The sequence below is a fragment of the Folsomia candida genome, unplaced genomic scaffold (genome assembly GCF_002217175.1).
Source record: "Folsomia candida strain VU population unplaced genomic scaffold, ASM221717v1 Fcan01_Sc005, whole genome shotgun sequence".
NCBI lineage: Eukaryota > Metazoa > Arthropoda > Collembola > Entomobryomorpha > Isotomidae > Folsomia > Folsomia candida.
In genome coordinates this window covers 1101136-1119138 of record NW_019091197.1, presented here as the reverse complement: position 1 = coordinate 1119138, position 18003 = coordinate 1101136, and the positions used below count along the sequence as shown (strand labels likewise).

At 36.3% G+C, this 18003-nt stretch overlaps 1 protein-coding gene across 1 annotated transcript; it reads right to left on the bottom strand.

Annotated features, from left to right (window-relative positions):
• Positions 1-4768: 4768 nt before the first annotated feature.
• Positions 4769-7828, bottom strand: LOC118435533. The gene is made up of 2 exons (XM_035851710.1): positions 6141-7828; positions 4769-6038 (listed from the first exon to the last, which is right to left on the bottom strand). The coding sequence occupies exons 1-2, from the start codon at positions 6271-6273 to the stop codon at positions 5557-5559; spliced, it is 615 nt and encodes a 204-aa protein (XP_035707603.1). The 5' UTR covers positions 6274-7828; the 3' UTR covers positions 4769-5556.
• Between the last annotated feature and the right edge of the window lie 10175 nt (positions 7829-18003).

The following is an 18003-nucleotide window of genomic DNA, read 5'->3' as shown; positions in this document are numbered from 1 at the left end:
GAATTTGGTGCCTTTGTCCGAATATTTAGTGCTTAAAAAGAATTTTAGGAATATTCTAGTGTGCTGCGGGGTTGGAAATAAGTATTGTGAATTTGTACAAGGTTTATTTCAAGTTTAGTACAACCAAAAGCAACATAAATTCAATACTTGACAGAACTATCATTTTTAACAATAAACATTACATTTTAACAATACATTTCACGAATATCACTTTCTTTCACTATCAAAAAAAAGTTTAAAGTTCAGTTAAGTGACTTTCCAAGGTGATCTTGTCAGGTAGGGGTAACTACAAGTGATATATTTGAAACTAAGGAGGAGAGATTCACCACCTGCCCTTCTCAAATGTTGATGTCCTTTGCATATGTGGTAGGGTCCTATGTGTGTACTAAAACCCTGAAGTGGTTTGACTCTATGGCCACATTTGCGACCACCACACCCACTCAAAGAGATGAAAACTACAAAAGTTACCAACTTCAAAAATCCACCAAAAATCCAATTTTGCTCGGATTTTGATAAAATTTGTATTTTTGTGATCCCAGATACTTCCATATATGTGGCTGTCTCCATGAAAAGGGACCTTATTCATACTTTTCTCATTTTGTACAAGCGGCAAAATACCAAACCAGAACACTTTCAGCGAAACCCATTTCGTCAAAAAGCTGAATTGGCGAAATATACATTAATGTTAAGCATTCCACCTCAAATTTAAAACTTAAGGTTGTACAGGGTTGCTTTACCTAATAAAAATAAAAAAATTGCGTCTTGACCTTTTTCAGGACCTTAACGTGACCTAGACACTTAACCTCGGGCGATAAACCTCAGATTTAAAACTTAACGTCATTCAGGCTTGTATTGGCCTATGCGAATCTAATTTTAGCGCCATATGAGCTACAATATTAAATTTTAAAATATTGATCTAAATTTAATCAGTATGAACATTTTCGCCAAAAGGTCGTTTTGCCATATTGTCGATGCAGCACTTTGAATTTAAATAACTTTACTTGCAATTGAGAGATTGAGCTGAAATAAATGGCAAATTAAAGCCTGAGACAAGAACTTTCCTAACAAATTAAAGTCGCTAAAGTAGATATTTGGTGAATAAGGTCCCTTTTCATGGAGACAGTCACATATATACTAGTGTGATAATGTCCAATAGCATCTCAACTTTTTGAAATTTTCGAACTTTCTGCCGATGAATTATTCAAAAAATTCAAAATTTCAAAAAAGTTGAGATATCTACTTTCAGAGTAACGTATTTCATGTATACACCCTTTTTAAGCCAATTCAAAGATGGAGCTGAAATCTCCTTTATAACGTTAGATGGAAGCAGATGCACAGTCTGTCTCTCGTGAACGTTCACGAGAGACAGACAGACAGACAGACTGTGCATCTGCTTCCATCTAACGTTATAAAGGAGATTTCAGCTCCATCTTTGAATTGGCTTAAAAAGGGTGTATACATGAAATACGTTACTCTGAAATGGTGAAAATTTTAACAATATTTGTATCGGTTTGTTTTATTTTATAAATTGATAAATTGCGTTGCAATGTTTTTAAACTAATTTATTACATTCATTACATTACATTACATTTATTACATTATGAAAATGTATGCATATTTGTGTCACGTTGTGGCTGGATGAGTCATCATCCAGCACCAAGACGGGACTGTCATAAACTTTTGCAAAGTTAGGGCTTTGTGTTGCACGACTTGGTGCCTGGACCCCTGTTTTTGAGAATCAGTGTTTCGCTAGGCAAAAACCAGATTGGCCAGACCGCCGGTCAAAAACGGACAAAAGTGGCTTTTGACAACTTACAAAAATAGGTGGTAAATGGTCAAAACTGGTCAAAAGTGGCCAAAATGCAAAAAATGGGGCATTCTGTGACAAGGAATGATAGTTTAATCATTTTACTAAAAAAGCTGTTTTCATGTGCTTCAAATGTCACCAAAAATCCTTCTTTGCTCGGATTTTGATAAAATTTTTGTGATCCCAGATACTTCTATGATCATATCTAGTAGATATCTCAACTTTTTTGAAATTTTGAATTTTTTGAATAATTCATCGGCAGAAAGTTCGAAAATTTCAAAAAGTTGAGATGCTATTGGACATTATCACACTAGTATATATGTGACTGTCTCCATGAAAAGGGACCTTATTCACCAAATATCTACTTTAGCGACTTTAATTTGTTAGGAAAGTTCTTGTCTCAGGCTTTAATTTGCCATTTATTTCAGCTCAATCTCTCAATTGCAAGTAAAGTTATTTAAATTCAAAGTGCTGCATCGACAATATGGCAAAACGACCTTTTGGCGAAAATGTTCATACTGATTAAATTTAGATCAATATTTTAAAATTTAATATTGTAGCTCATATGGCGCTAAAATTAGATTCGCATAGGCCAATACAAGCCTGAATGACGTTAAGTTTTAAATCTGAGGTTTATCGCCCGAGGTTAAGTGTCTAGGTCACGTTAAGGTCCTGAAAAAGGTCAAGACGCAATTTTTTTATTTTTATTAGGTAAAGCAACCCTGTACAACCTTAAGTTTTAAATTTGAGGTGGAATGCTTAACATTAATGTATATTTCGCCAATTCAGCTTTTTGACGAAATGGGTTTCGCTGAAAGTGTTCTGGTTTGGTATTTTGCCGCTTGTACAAAATGAGAAAAGTATGAATAAGGTCCCTTTTCATGGAGACAGCCACATATATGGAAGTATCTGGGATCACAAAAATACAAATTTTATCAAAATCCGAGCAAAATTGGATTTTTGGTGGATTTTTGAAGTTGGTAACTTTTGTAGTTTTCATCTCTTTGAGTGGGTGTGGTGGTCGCAAATGTGGCCATAGAGTCAAACCACTTCAGGGTTTTAGTACACACATAGGACCCTACCACATATGCAAAGGACATCAACATTTGAGAAGGGCAGGTGGTGAATCTCTCCTCCTTAGTTTCAAATATATCACTTGTAGTTACCCCTACCTGACAAGATCACCTTGGAAAGTCACTTAACTGAACTTTAAACTTTTTTTTGATAGTGAAAGAAAGTGATATTCGTGAAATGTATTGTTAAAATGTAATGTTTATTGTTAAAAATGATAGTTCTGTCAAGTATTGAATTTATGTTGCTTTTGGTTGTACTAAACTTGAAATAAACCTTGTACAAATTCACAATACTTATTTCCAACCCCGCAGCACACTAGAATATTCCTAAAATTCTTTTTAAGCACTAAATATTCGGACAAAGGCACCAAATTCTACAGAAAGCTCTAATTAATCGGGCACAAGCACCAAATACTATAGAAGCACTACGTATTCGGAACCAGGCACCAAATCGTGGCATGAGGCAACATCCTGCATAATCTCTCCCCATTCTGTCTCGCTCTCCTACCCATACAATTCCAATCCCTATAGTATTTACATTCATGGTAAACACAGTCGATTTTACATGCATCCATCCAACCTGATCTGGAGTAAGCGCGAGGTCGTACCGAGCCGAACGTGGACACGGATAAAGTACTCCGCAAAACGAGCTTGGTCTCATCTATGTATGCATTTGATAAAGTAACTCATTAACAATTGAACTAATGAACTATATACTTATCTGGACATCATTAAATATTCTCTACTAAAATTATAGTACCATTTGAACAGAGAATATGTATATGTATTTTTATATACAAGTTTATAAGTGCCAGTTTGTACAGTGTTTTAAAAGCTTCTTTTGTGCATTTCATGTAAAACGTGATGATCGTATGCCTAAATTTATTAAATAGATGATACAATACATTTAATTTCAAATTATCTGTATACATGACAAAGATTTCCTAACCGTGCTAATATTCTATTCGAATTTTTTTTGTAATTAATGTGCAACTTAAAATCTCCATGTACGAATGCAAATACAATTTTTTTACTGTGAATTTTTAGGAATCCTAATACCATATTAAATCTCCTGCCGAACTATGATGTAGAGCAAAAGCATTACTTAATTCTAAAGAAAGTATGGTTGTAATACTTCCTAATTTTATGAAACCCATTTGGACCCGTTCTCATTATTTTGTAGATACATATGTATGTATCTGACAATGAGTTCTGCTATAATCGCGTGCTGATTGATTTATCATTCAAAATTTCGGTTAATGCACATTTGTTTCTACCCGATCTTGCACTACTTTGGAATATCTTTATGCATGAAAATCAAAAAATGCAACATATGTCTCGTAATTTACATAAATAAGTAATTACTTGTATGCGAATATTGGAGAGAAAGTATACACGTATAATATATAGGTCAATATTAGATACATGGGGCAGCCATGGACATATAACTTATAACTTAAAATTATGACGTATAACTTATTTTATAAGTTATAAGTCATAGAAACGCCATAAGGCGACGTATACTTATAATTATAAGTCAAGTTATACGTCATAATTTTAAGTTATAAGTTATCTGTCCATGGCTGCCCCATGTATCTATTAGCTCGTATGTACATATGCGTATAAACATTAGACCGAAGACGCATAATGCCTACACATGTATGTACTTACCTATATAATGTTCTCCATGGTAAATTTGTACACAAGTCCAAAATATTTGGTGCACGCAGACCTGGAAAACCAATTGTGAGTTTCAATAAGAAAAACACGGACAGCGTACTTGACAAAAGTAATCTGTACCATTTCCACTCGTTTATGCACACAGCCAATTATGTGAATGATAAATTGATAAAGTTATTTAAACAAACATTTAATCGAAGGTCGTTAAAGTTATGTATGTAGCTACATTGAATGCTAGCATGCTGCTAGAAGATAGAAATACTGTACACGGTGTTTAACTTCTCAATTACAAACACATTTATATATTTTGCATAAATACTTATATACATATTACGCTATATTGGTGGATATTATTAGCTTGTGCATTTCTGCAGTTAAGCATTGAAACACGAATATGTGTCTATGTATGTATGTATCTATATACATAGTATGTAGTAGCAATAGTACAATTGCAACTGTCAGTAGAATACGTATTTACACATGTATATACATACATCTGCAATAGTTGCGAAAATTTGTTGTTGAGTGTGTTGCTTAAAACATAATAAAACCCATAAAACAAAAAAAAAACATTAAAACCCCTGGCTCGTTACTTTTTGATTAAAACCCTGAGTATAATGGATAATATTTCCACATTATCATCATCTACATACGTACAAATTGTACTACAATTTGCCCCATTTCACATCAATTTTCAAAAGTTGTGTTCTTTCGCCACTGTGTGAAGGATTACAAATTTTTTACGCTGTCCATACCCAAAGCGCAACTTGTTTGGTTAGCATGCGGTAGTACTTAAGTCACGGTCAGTCATTAGGGACGCCAACTAAATGCAATGCAAAACGAGATATATAAATGAGAAAATGGGACGACAAAATGAGGCATAATAATTCGACACAAGTTAAATAAACCATAATAGTTTGTATGCACTATCTACATAAATGTTAATTAACACAACGTACGTATTTAATATAAAAGAGCTCCGTATAAACTATCCAGTCACTTGTGTGAATAAATATCAATCCCCTTCAGACCTTGGGCGGTCAGAATTTCTGGGACAGGTGTGGAGAGCGATCGTGTCGAGCCGGCGACTGGGGTGGGCAAGCTGTACATTTCGATACCGCTGAAAAACATATACCCCCCAAACCCAAGGACGAATAAGATTGCCAATAAAATTAACAGAATTGCCCACCCCGGGGTCATTGAAGTTGAGTTGTCATTCATGCAATTCTTTCCGCAAAGTGAGATCGATCTGACGTCAACAGGAGGATGTTTCTGACGATGGAAGCCCCACCAGTTGATCGTACTCAAGTATGGGTAACCAGGCCGTACCTGCACCGAGTACCCCCCACACGTGGCGTCTTCATGTAATTCGACACACGTGGTTGTGACGTTTCCTAAAATTTTGATGGACTCCCACTGTCTCACGGATGGCGTAGGGATGCACTCCATCCCCGATATTGAGTATGTACGATTGATTCCTGCAATATGCGTCAGGTCAATCAGGTTATTAATCTGTTCTCCGTGAGAGCAAAACAGAGTGATATTCAATTTTTGCGAAGTTCGCAAAAATCTCTTCTTACCAGCGTAACCCGATTTGCTATAAAGCGTGACACTAGTTGAAAGATTCCTCTCCATTCCGAGCCAATTCTGAGGGTCACATTTCTCCAAACATGGCCAGATTGAGCCAAAAATAATGTCTTTGTTGCGCGTCATAGCAGTGTCGTTCCAATCTCTTGCGTCCACGAATGTCTGCGATGAACCTGGCTGAATCCGGAGGAAGTGTCCTTCGCAGTAGAAGTGAGCCGGGCCTGGGCTTTAACTGGGCTAGCCCGGGCCCGCCCAGGCCCATTGGGCTTTGGGCGGGTGGGCCTGTCAGCAACTGGGCTTGGGCGGGCCTGGGCTTTTGAGGAACCAAATTTAGTTGGGCCGGGCCTGGGCGGGCTTCTGCCCAGCCGGGCTTGGGCTTTTTAGGAAAAGCCCAAGCCCGAATCAAAACAACCCAGTCTCATATTTGTTGGGGGTGAATGAGATTATATTCAAAATTGCAGCACACCGGTACAACTGCATGAAGTTCTTGATGTTTTTCACCCCATCAGTTATCTTCTTACACAACAAATTTACTTGTTCCTTTCTGTTATCATTACAATATGTATATTTATATACACATACATACGTATGTCATCCTTATTGTTAATGCTAAAATCAGGACAATCACTTCTTGGCACATCACGTTGTTCCGGAATACTGAATTTATTGGCCAAAACCTATTCTCACCGATTCGAAAACGAAGTACCCCCTTCAGTACCTTTGACATAGATGTTCAATTGTGGAAAGTTTCATTTGGATTGTTCCACCGGTGAAGGCGTGGCGTATACTCAAACTTGGCTGAAAACATTGGGCTAAATGGGGAAAACTTCAAGTTGAAAATCCTGTCTATTCCTGTGCTTTTCTGATGAACCGTTAATGTATTATTAATCCCCCATATCTAATCTACAAAAACTGCTGCCACCAGCTGCCACCATTATAAATAGGCAGAGAGATTTGAATTTATGTAATTGCAAATTGCCATACGCAAAATAGCTGGAGTGTTCCATTATTGTCACGTATGAAATTTTCGAGTGTTCCAAATAACACAATCGCCTCGAAATATCTTGCCAAGTCCTAGGGGAAGGAAATATGGTAAACCAAACCCCTCTAAAAAATTAATTACGAGCGGGGGGATTTTAGGAATTGGTGACCCCCTGAGGAGGCATAACTAAATTTATAATTTTTGTCCTATTTTCTTTGTTAATCAAGCTAGAGGGTAGAAATACTTCATAAAACTATAGAATATTGTCATTTTATGAAAATACATCCTCAGAATTATCAAAACAAAACTTTCAAATTTGTATTTTGACCACACCCCCCTGGCAGTGGGTGTGCCGATAATGTCCCAACAATGGTCGGAGTTGTTTAGAGCTTGATTAGACCTTTCAAATGACACCCCACTTGATGGGGTAATGCAATAAAATAAATATCCACCTGTGACCACACCCCCAAAGGGGTGTGGCTTCAATGAGAGTTGCATAGCTTATGCCCCTTGGAACTTCATATCTCGATCCCCGAAGGCAGAATACGAAAAAATTAAATGGTTCGAGAGCTAGAGGTTTTGGCAAACAAATAAAGGAACCCGGACCAGTGTGCACATGTTCAACATATCTTACACTTAGGGAACTTGAAATTAGTCCCAGGTACTACACAGCTTGAAAATTGTACTGTAATCAATTAAAAATTGCAGTTTTAATTCAGGAAGTTGAATTTTTATTTATGTACATCTTATTAAATAATTATATTTTATAAATTTTAGGGTGCCCCTCAATAACTATCTTGAATGATGGATATTTTTGATAATCATTCATTTAAACCTAGCCTTAAAAAAAGCCCAGTGGGCTTAGCCCGGTGGGCCTGGGCCTGAGCTGGCTTTTTTAATAAAAAGCCCAATGGGCTTGGGCGGGCCTGGGCTCAATTTTTCCGGGCCTGGGCGGGCCTGGGCTTTTGAGACGGGCTTTTGAACCGGGCTTGGGCGGGCCGGGCTTTGAAAAGTCCAGGCCCGGCTCACCTCTACTTCGCAGTCTTTTCGGGAATAAATGTTGACACAGTTCCCATCTGTCTCAATTCCATGGATGTCCCCAATGCCGGATATTTGGGATATTTCGGGAATGCAACCATCAAGGATATACGCCATTGCTAAGTATTTAGAAAACAAGCATGGCTAAATATACAAATGCATGCTAAGTGAGCATGCATTTGCATATTTATTTATAATAATTTAACAAAATAATGTTTATTGCTTTGTTCTTACGCTTACCGATGTTTCTGAAATAAATTGAAATACTTGGGCCAGTTAAGAATCCAAAACTTGATCGAATTCCGATATTTATAAACAGTACTGCTATCACTAATAGTTTTGACAAGGTCAGCATTTTGTAAACTGCGTTTAAAATCTTTAGTTTGCACTTACATAAATACATTTATATTATACTAGATAATTTTAGAAATTTTGTCGAGATTTGTGCATCAATGTGTTCAGTTTGTAGAGAGTTTAAGATGTCTTAAAATGGTACTTTATTCTTTAAGAGTAAGAATTGTATCACAGAGTAGAGTACTTATTTTTACATCTTATATTCATCTTATCTTCTTAAAATGGTTCCTACGTACATATGTACATGCTCAGTTTCAACTATGGCTTACTCGATATGAAAGTTCTTATCAGTGTCCAAGAAACAAATAATGAAAATAAATCATATCACGCTCATATGTAACACGAAATGAGTGAATGTCTTATATAGCTAAATATTTATGTCGGAACTGCATGTGTATTTACATTGAAACAAATAAGTTATCGATTCATTTATATAACTGGAGATAGATAGGTTTGAACAAGAGTTAGGTACATTCCATATTCTGTAGAAATTGATAACCTTAATTAAGGTGCTGCTTAGGACTAGTTCTCAAAAATTGACTTGCTCATTAATCGGCCACTGAAGAGTTGACATATTTAGTATTTGACAATGTGGCAATGTTCATATCGTCGTTGAAGGATGGAAAAGAGCTATTGCCATTTTGTGTTAAATAAGGAAAGAGCCTTCTCCATTCGTCGTCAAATAAAAAAAGGGCCTTCTCCAAACTCCGAGTTTTTCCAGGAGAGTGAGAAACAACAAGCAATCTGAAAGTGTGAAATCAACTCTAACAAATATTTATTTCGAGAAGTATATAACTTGTTAAAAATGATAATAATCGGGACATAAATATATGCTAGCTGGAGTTGATTATTAACATTCTTAACAAATTATATACTTCTCAAATTATGACACGACGTATATACAAATTAGGTATGTGGCCACTTATCATAAGTGATAACTTTTTGGGATCACTGATTTGAGATTTCGGAGGTCTTTAAATTTTCTTAACATTATCTTTTGACTTAATAATTTATAATCAGGCTTAACAATTGACATCTGCTGATTTTTCCTCTATGTGTTCAGTTTTCCTGACCGTTCTTATGCCTCCATGTTTTTCTTTCAGCCAAGCCAAATAAATTGAAGTCATTTATTCTAATATTCACTCAAGCATATTTTTCTTCTAATAACTGGTTGGCGACTTGGTAATTTAAAAGACAGCTTATGATTTAATAAACAATGCAGCTCAATTATTTACTTCCGTTGAATTGGAACAGATTCGCTCGACTCGAGTCGGGCGGAATCACATGTAAAGACCAATGCATCAACTTTCCAATTTTTTTCTCGTCGATAATTAATTTAAATAAATATGTGTGATATATTTTCTGATAAATTAGACCATGAGGATTCTGAATATCCAAAAATCGCAGATTGCCCCTTAAGTGGATTAAGCCCCTTTTTTATTTGACGACGAATGGCAATAGCTCTTTCCTTATTTAACACAAAGTGGAGAAGGCTCTTTCCTTATTTAACACAGAATGGCAATAGCTCTTTTCCATCCTTCAACGACGATATATTATGTCATCAAACAAACAATTTTTGGACCACCACCCACCCCATTCCTATCCCACCCATGTTAAGCGTCTGGCAACCCAAAACCCTTCATTTTGAGGATGTAATCTATGGACGTTCCCGGTCCAGAAAATGAATATCTGTACGATGTCCATAAGAAGTGTCCCATGTTAAAAAACGTCTTAAACATCGATTTGCCGCACATTGTAAGCTACTAAAGACGTCATTAAGATCTGTACATATGTAAGGCGGCACAGGCTAATTATTGCCATTCCTGAAGAGAATCTCTTATCATCGCGTTTTGTCATAAAGAGACAAAATAAATTTATTTATTTTAAGTTTATTGTGTACTAATTGTAAGTTATCAACATATGTAAATAAACTAGTTAAATTTTAATTAATAAATAACTATAATTTACATTGCATACATTTATGCATAAATACATTGTATGTATATACAAGACAACACCCTCTTTTTACGGCGTCTCATTTCTACCCGAGCTGAGATTCTACCATAGAATTACATATTTTAATACAAGGATTCAACTGTATAGATTTATGAAACTACATGTGACCACGAGCTATTTGATAATTATCCATTTTTACTTTCATGAAACGCGCGATAACGTTCCAATTTACAAGATCCACACTTGCACTTGACTCGTCCAATATATTTCCTCCATTCCGTCAATACTTTAAGTATTCGTCGGCTCACTGAAAACCAAGAGTTTCGCATTACAGCTGCAATTGTGTCCCTAATTTCGATCGCAAACGCCATTCCAGCCAGTACTGAAAGGACTGTACAGCCAACAACCAAATATTCTATCGCACCTACCGATACGGCCTGTGCCTCATTAAACACAACGTCGCTTTTTGCATTCTCCCTCTTTTTCCTGAAGTACCGTGAATTACTCGTGCCTAGGAGGAAATCCGCTTCGAAATGCAATACCCGCATTTCTAACAAAGCTTTCCAGCGTTGGGATATTCCCGCTTGTTGAAATTGTCCAAGTGCATAGTGTACCAATTGAAATATGTTATTTCGTGTGATAGTTGAATACAACACGTATCGCAAGTTGATATCCTCATAATTTCTTGTGATAGATTTGTTATCAAATAATTCAATGTGATCGGCCATTTTTTCAACTTCTTCTTCGTGATCCACAATTGCAATTGAACCCGCTGTCTCAACAATTTTACCATGATGATCATATAATTCCGTAGAAAAGGATATATTACGCGAAATGTGGAGCAAGTAGACGTCATTCAACGCGCTAACGTGACTTATCCTTTTCATCAACTTAACTAAATATTTGGCTGCTGCACCTTGTTCCTCAAAGGCGTCCAAAATCAACTCTATTTGATATTCCAAATTGGATAAATATGATTCTGAATTATTTCTCTGAGCACCCATCTCTGAGTGTGTTATAATTGGTATCCCAGAATCAATCAAATCGTGCATTGTCCTGGGTAAGGCAGGAATTGATATTTTGGTCAAACTGGAATAAACCTCTCCTTGATAAAAGTTACTTATCAGCATGCAACAAAAATACCAGCATATTAACCAAGGAAAAAGAACTACTGTCTTTCTCGTAGAAATTAATCCTATTCCGTCCGATTCGACAAGCAAGGTCGAAACAATCCAATAAATTTTATTCCAAACCGACTTCACTAATTCTATCGGAGAATCCATTTCCGATTGCAATGACATAACTAATAAAAGCGCTATACAGCTAGAAATCAGTAGTCCCCATGTTACCGAGTCAAAAGGGGCATACAACGTTTCAAATCCTTCCATTGTAGACGGTTTGGGAGTAATAATTGCAAATGCGAACTTCATAAATTCCACGCCATAGGTCGATATTTCCTTCCCATGTACTCTACATATCCAATTATACAGAGAATAATTGTTCGATGCAACAAAGAAATTTACGTTGCCGGCGTGTCTTCTTGGACTTATGCCAGGAAATGATTGGGTTAGGGTGAAATTGTATTTTTTTGCTATTACCAATAAGCCGCATGCGTGGTAATGAATGGGCAACGCGTAAGTGAGTAAACTCCCTCCACAATTTGCCTTTAACGACCTTGTAAACATCCGATCTGACATTACTACGATTTGTTTTTGCAAATTTGTATGGTAATTCTTCCATGTCTGCGATATTTCATTTAGAGCCGTCAATTCTAGCGAGATTAGTGACTCACAAAAGTACATGCCTAAATGGTTTGGCATGTCGTAATCAAAGTCGAGAAATATGCTGGTTAAAAAACACTTTGGGAAAAGCCTTCTAGAGTAGAAGTAGACGTGGTTAAATATGAAGTCTGGATTTTCGTGGGAAAGAACTATCCTCCAAAATAAAAGGCGTTGTGATCCGGAGTATTTGTGCATGTTTTCTTTCCCACATTTTTGGTTGACAAATGTTACTACGGTGTTTGCAGATAATGATTTTCTCTTCCGTGTTAGGTCACTGAGGAGATGTGAATTGGGGAATAAATGATCCGACGAATACCGAGTTTTTGATAAATCCCAGCCAGGAATAAGATCTGATATGGTTGGTGTGTAGGGATTATTAGTCCGAATATCGGAACGGAGAAGTTCCTCAGAGTCAATAACTTGACTGCATCCGCCGGTAATGAACTGTATTGTGCAGGAGCTAAAGACGTCGGGAACGCTCCAAAAGTCAGTGGCTTCAGTACTTTTGATTTGTGTGGACAAAATAATTGCAAAATATGTCACAATCACGAATAGGATGGGCGGCATTTTGAGAACGTTATATTAAAATTCACTCAAAAAGGGTTATTTTATTATAAAATTGAGACCATGTATGATTAGGTTTATGGGTAATTAGTTGCGAATGGTTAAAAGACACATACAAGGAAATATTTATATAAATAGTTTTAGGCTATTTCATTGAACGCCGAAAAATAAAATATCTAGATCAACCAGCCTACTACTTTCTGTAGTTTTGTTTGTTAACCGTAAAAAGTCCTTGTTAATAGCGTTGCGCAAATGGAATTTTAAGTTCACACTTTGTTTTGATTAAACATGTCGAGGTCAGTTATATACTTATGTTTCTCCTTCTTTTGATGTTGTATTATAAATATTAAGTAGGTTATTTCTGTGGATAACTTAGCGTACAATAGACTTAAAATGAATAAACCCTTATAAACGAATATAAAAAAGTAGCGTCAGAATGATCGAAATTTCTAGCTATTCGAAAAGCTATGTAGCTACAAAATTGATGGTAAAAAATATGGTACGGCAGACAAACCGTATTCATAAGATAGTTTTCGCTGCCTTGCAATTGATTATTCCAAATAGAATTCAGCAGCCTTACCGCCCAGTTCCCGCCCAAGATTATACGGAACAATTAATTATTAACGGTCCGATCCGCATAGGTATGCACATATTCGACGTACACACTACTACTGATCCCATAAAATATGAGCATTAGGCTTTCCCACGGGACGGGACGGTACGGGATTTCGCTGTCCCGTCCCGTCCCGAAGATTGACCGGGACGAGACTTTCGGGACGGGATGGAGGCCATCCCGTCCCGAGACTTGTCCCGACGGGACGGGACGGGATATCCCGAAGTTTTTTTTTATTTAAATTGAAATTCAGCTCTTTATAAATATGAACAAGCTTGGCTGTGAGTATGGGTTGCTGCTTTATTTTCTAACTACATAAATCACATAAGACAAGTTGCCACTCCCTCCGACCGGTCAAATCTCAATAATTTCAAAATGTTAGTTTTGATTACTTATAGTTTAAAGTTGAGAAATCGTCATCATTTCAACCTACATAATACTACATATAACCTGCATATCAAAAGTCATAACTATTGTTTGTTTAATCTTAAAATCTAAATTTGTCGATTTTTTTTATGGTGAAAATAATTTTTAGGTGATATGTAAATACGAATTACTTATTAAGAAATATAAAAACAACAGGCACTAAAATTCAACTAATCGTGTCAAATTTTTAAACTGTTGGGCATGATATGAAAAACTGGCTCAAGGTAAAATGTCAGACATGTGTATGTAACTACATGTATGCACATGCTTAAAATACAAAATTACAGTATGTAGGGTCAACGCATGCGAAAGATTTCCATACGATATTGCTAGTTTTGTCAATAAAGGGAGTGAATTTTGAGAAAAATAGTTAAGTTCGGGACGTCCCGTCCCGACCGGGATGGACCGGGACGGGATGACCTCGTCCCGTCCCGAAGCCTGTCCCGTCCCGAGAGTCTTCGGGACGAAAAATCTTGTCCCGTCCCGAGTCCCGTCCCGCGTCCCGACGGGACGGGACGGGATTATCCCGTCCCGTGGGAAAGCCTAATGAGGATCCAAACAAGTGTGCATAAAATATTGATACATAAGGTGGCGGCGGAAGTTGGGGGACATTAGCAATGTGAGACGAAATGAGGAGCTTATTAACTTTTTCGAATTTCTGGGGACAACGTTCCCCCACTTTGGCTGCTGCTTATCAATACATATGTATTTATGTAATTATTACGTAAGTTGGAAAATATTTTATTTAAGAAGAGTTATATCGTGCTGACTTTGAGATATCTACGTGGTTACATGCATTAAATTAATATGTACGTAAGCATTTCAATGTTCCCATTTTAAAGAACAATTAAATTTTAGGCTATTGTATAGATATTTTTAGACTTGGAAGTGCCATCCAACATGAACCGGCGGGAATGGGCTTCTCTCAATGAAAAATTTGTGCCAGTAAAAACTTAAATGGCGAAACCGGCGACAAATATTTTCCGAAGTATCAAAAAATACAGATTTTCCGCAATCAAGTAACTCTTCCTCAATTGAACACACACATAGAGCCTTCCGTTGTCTTGTTCCCATCCGAAATTGAAAGTAGTTCCTTCCTCGGGTAGAAGGATTGATCGAGAGGATTAAGGTTTAATTCTCTTGGAGTATGTATAATTCTAAGCATAATTTCACCTGTACTACTGTTAATACGTACATACATACATACTTTACGTAAGTAAACACCAAGTATTGTTCTGATGGAAGGTTAGATAAGAAACATATACATAAGTAGTAATATATTGCTTGCATATCTGTACATGTTATACACATATACAGCTCTGCGTTAAATATACGAACTAAATTGAACTGTGTGCATCACTTTTACTGTATATTATACTTATGCACATTGTATGTATTTTGCAGAACTTGTATGAAATTAACTTGATCTGGGGTAAGCGTGAGGTCTCCCGAGCTGAAAGTGGACGCGGATAAAGTACTCCACCAAATGAGCAGGGTCTCACCTTGCGTATGAACATATGTATATTTTATAAAGTAGCTCTTTATCCAATGAAGTAATTAACTGCACGTTATTAATATATTCTATTCTTTTATTGAACTTCAGATAGGTATATGTATAGCACGATTCGAACCATTTTTCGAAACTATTGTCAGAGTATGTCCAAATATGTACACCGTGTTTAAGATGTATTTTTTACGTTGTATGTAAAACGTGACGAACAACGGATCGTGTGCCTAAATTTATCAGCTTTCACGATGTATTACATTTTAAATTGTATAAGATTTTCTAACTTTTTTTATAATGATTATCTGATTCTAAGGAAATTAATTGTTGTACTTCCTAATTTAATGAAATTGATTTTTACCGCCTCTCATTATTGTGAAAACATCTGCAGTTTTAAATTGTGTAATTGTGTTCAGATGGTTTAGTACATGCTGTAAAACTTCGTTTGGTGCACATTTCCACCCGATCATTTGTTAAAGATGTACTTGAAATTAATATCTTAATGTATATATACATATGACAGTCCAGTCCAGTAAGTCAGAGCAGGGCCGTAGGAGCACTGGTTTTAGGTGGAGAGCACTCTCCAGGCCGGACGGCCCGAAGGCCGTACCGGCCGGGTGATGCAGACACTAGATATTATTGACCCTCCGATGTACATGTTAACTTATACATAGAACCTAACGTCCCAAACCAACGCTTACATAGTTATAAATTGAATCTTGATTTTGTTCACTTCTGAAAAGTTTCAATGATCTCACAAAATGACACAATACTCAAACTTAAGCCTTCTGTGACGATTTCTGTAAATCGGTTGAGGTAACATAAGATAGATAGTCCTGCAGTTGAAAAAATTTCAAGTTTGAGTTAATAACCTTATCAAACAATTTTTCATATGTAATTGAAAAGGCCGTGACACTATCAATCGAGCATTAATAACTTAACCATTCTATCTGTGTCGACCCACTCATGCAAAATGTTGGTGTCCTATGACTATTTCGAATATTTTGCATTAAATACTTACCCCATAGCACTAAATACATGATCCCTACTTCACCAAATATTTTTTGGTCTAAACGACCTTTAAGTCTTTCATAACAATGGCGAGGAGCATGTTCCTCTTTAATTTTTTCAAAATCTATGAATGCGTTCTAGCATTTCCGAGCGAAAAAACTGATTTGCATGCGTTACCTTTTTTCTAGGAGCTTTAATTCACGAAAGTGGGGTGTTACAAATGTTAATACGCTTCTGTCAAACAGTGGACAAGTAGAAATTGAATTCTGAAAACGATAATCAAAATTGTCTTAATGTACATAACTTATTCAATAATTTCTTTTTCGTGAAATTTGGCAATCAAGTCCCATCTCTGCGACATCCGAAATCTTGAGATTTGGAAAACCGGTTTGAAATTGGGTTTTTGCAAATTTAAGTAACCCGATTATATATTCTGTGAAAAACGGTTCCAAACCGTTTTTAAAGGCCCTGTATTAGTAAGAATTAAAAAAACTTTCTCAGTACAGTAATAAGCTATAATTTAATTTAAAATCAAATTTAAATATGAACTTGAGATTTTCGGGAATTTTAAATTTATGTATATCAGAAATTAAAAATATTAGACAGAAGATAAAGGTACAGTTTTTACAAAAATATAGACTTAACCAATCATGAAAATTCCGAACCGATTTACTAATTTTCACGCACGTTGGAACGCTTAAAATAATGACTGAAAGATATACGAAATAAGAAAAGTCATTGGAAGTTTTTTTATCGGATAAAAAGCGATGCATTCTTAAAGTTAAAAACAAGGGCCGTCATATGGAACAAGTTTCGCCTTAGGAAAATATGCTTGTGGGGTAAAAAAATTATTAAACCCTTCCACGAATAAATGGGGCACCCTCTGTATTTGTGACGATAGCCGTAGATAAGAAATAAGCGACAGAAATCCGCTGTATCAATTTTAATAATTTTGCACATAAAAGGCCGGACCAGAATTTTACTCTCCAGGCCGGACCAAGGACAGATACGGCACTGAGTCAGAGCAACAACATCAACTTTTTAGTTGTCCATAAAATAAAACATAAGTAAAGTGTATTGGTCTCGCCCACTCAATCGGAGATCCTGAATCAGCCTGTGATTCTCCAGGTGTGGGTTGGATCGGATTGATTAATTAATTAATGGCTGGAAAACGGAAGGCTGTTGTGCTAGTAAAAACCCCAATTAATAAGAGAACTACTAAACCCCGTAAAGTCTCTGCGCCCAAAAAGTTAAAGCTTTGTACCATTCCTGATTAGGCTTTCGACATGGGTCTGAATACTGGTCCCAATAGTAGTGAAAATAGTAATAACTCTCCGATTACAATTGGTATACTAACCCAACTACTTAATGATAACACGAAAATTCTCACCAGCAGATTTGATAATCTTGATACCTCAGTCGCCCTCCACAAAGAGAAACTTGATGAGCTGGAAAGTGAAGTAAAAAATCTAAAGATTAAAGTATCTGAAACTACAGGTGAAAATGAGCGACTTTGGTGCGAGTTATCGAAAATTAATCTAATATTCTCAGGAATCCCTGAAAGAATCAATGAATCCCAAAAAGACTTATTTGATCAAGTGGCAAATGTTATTAAAGCAACAGGACA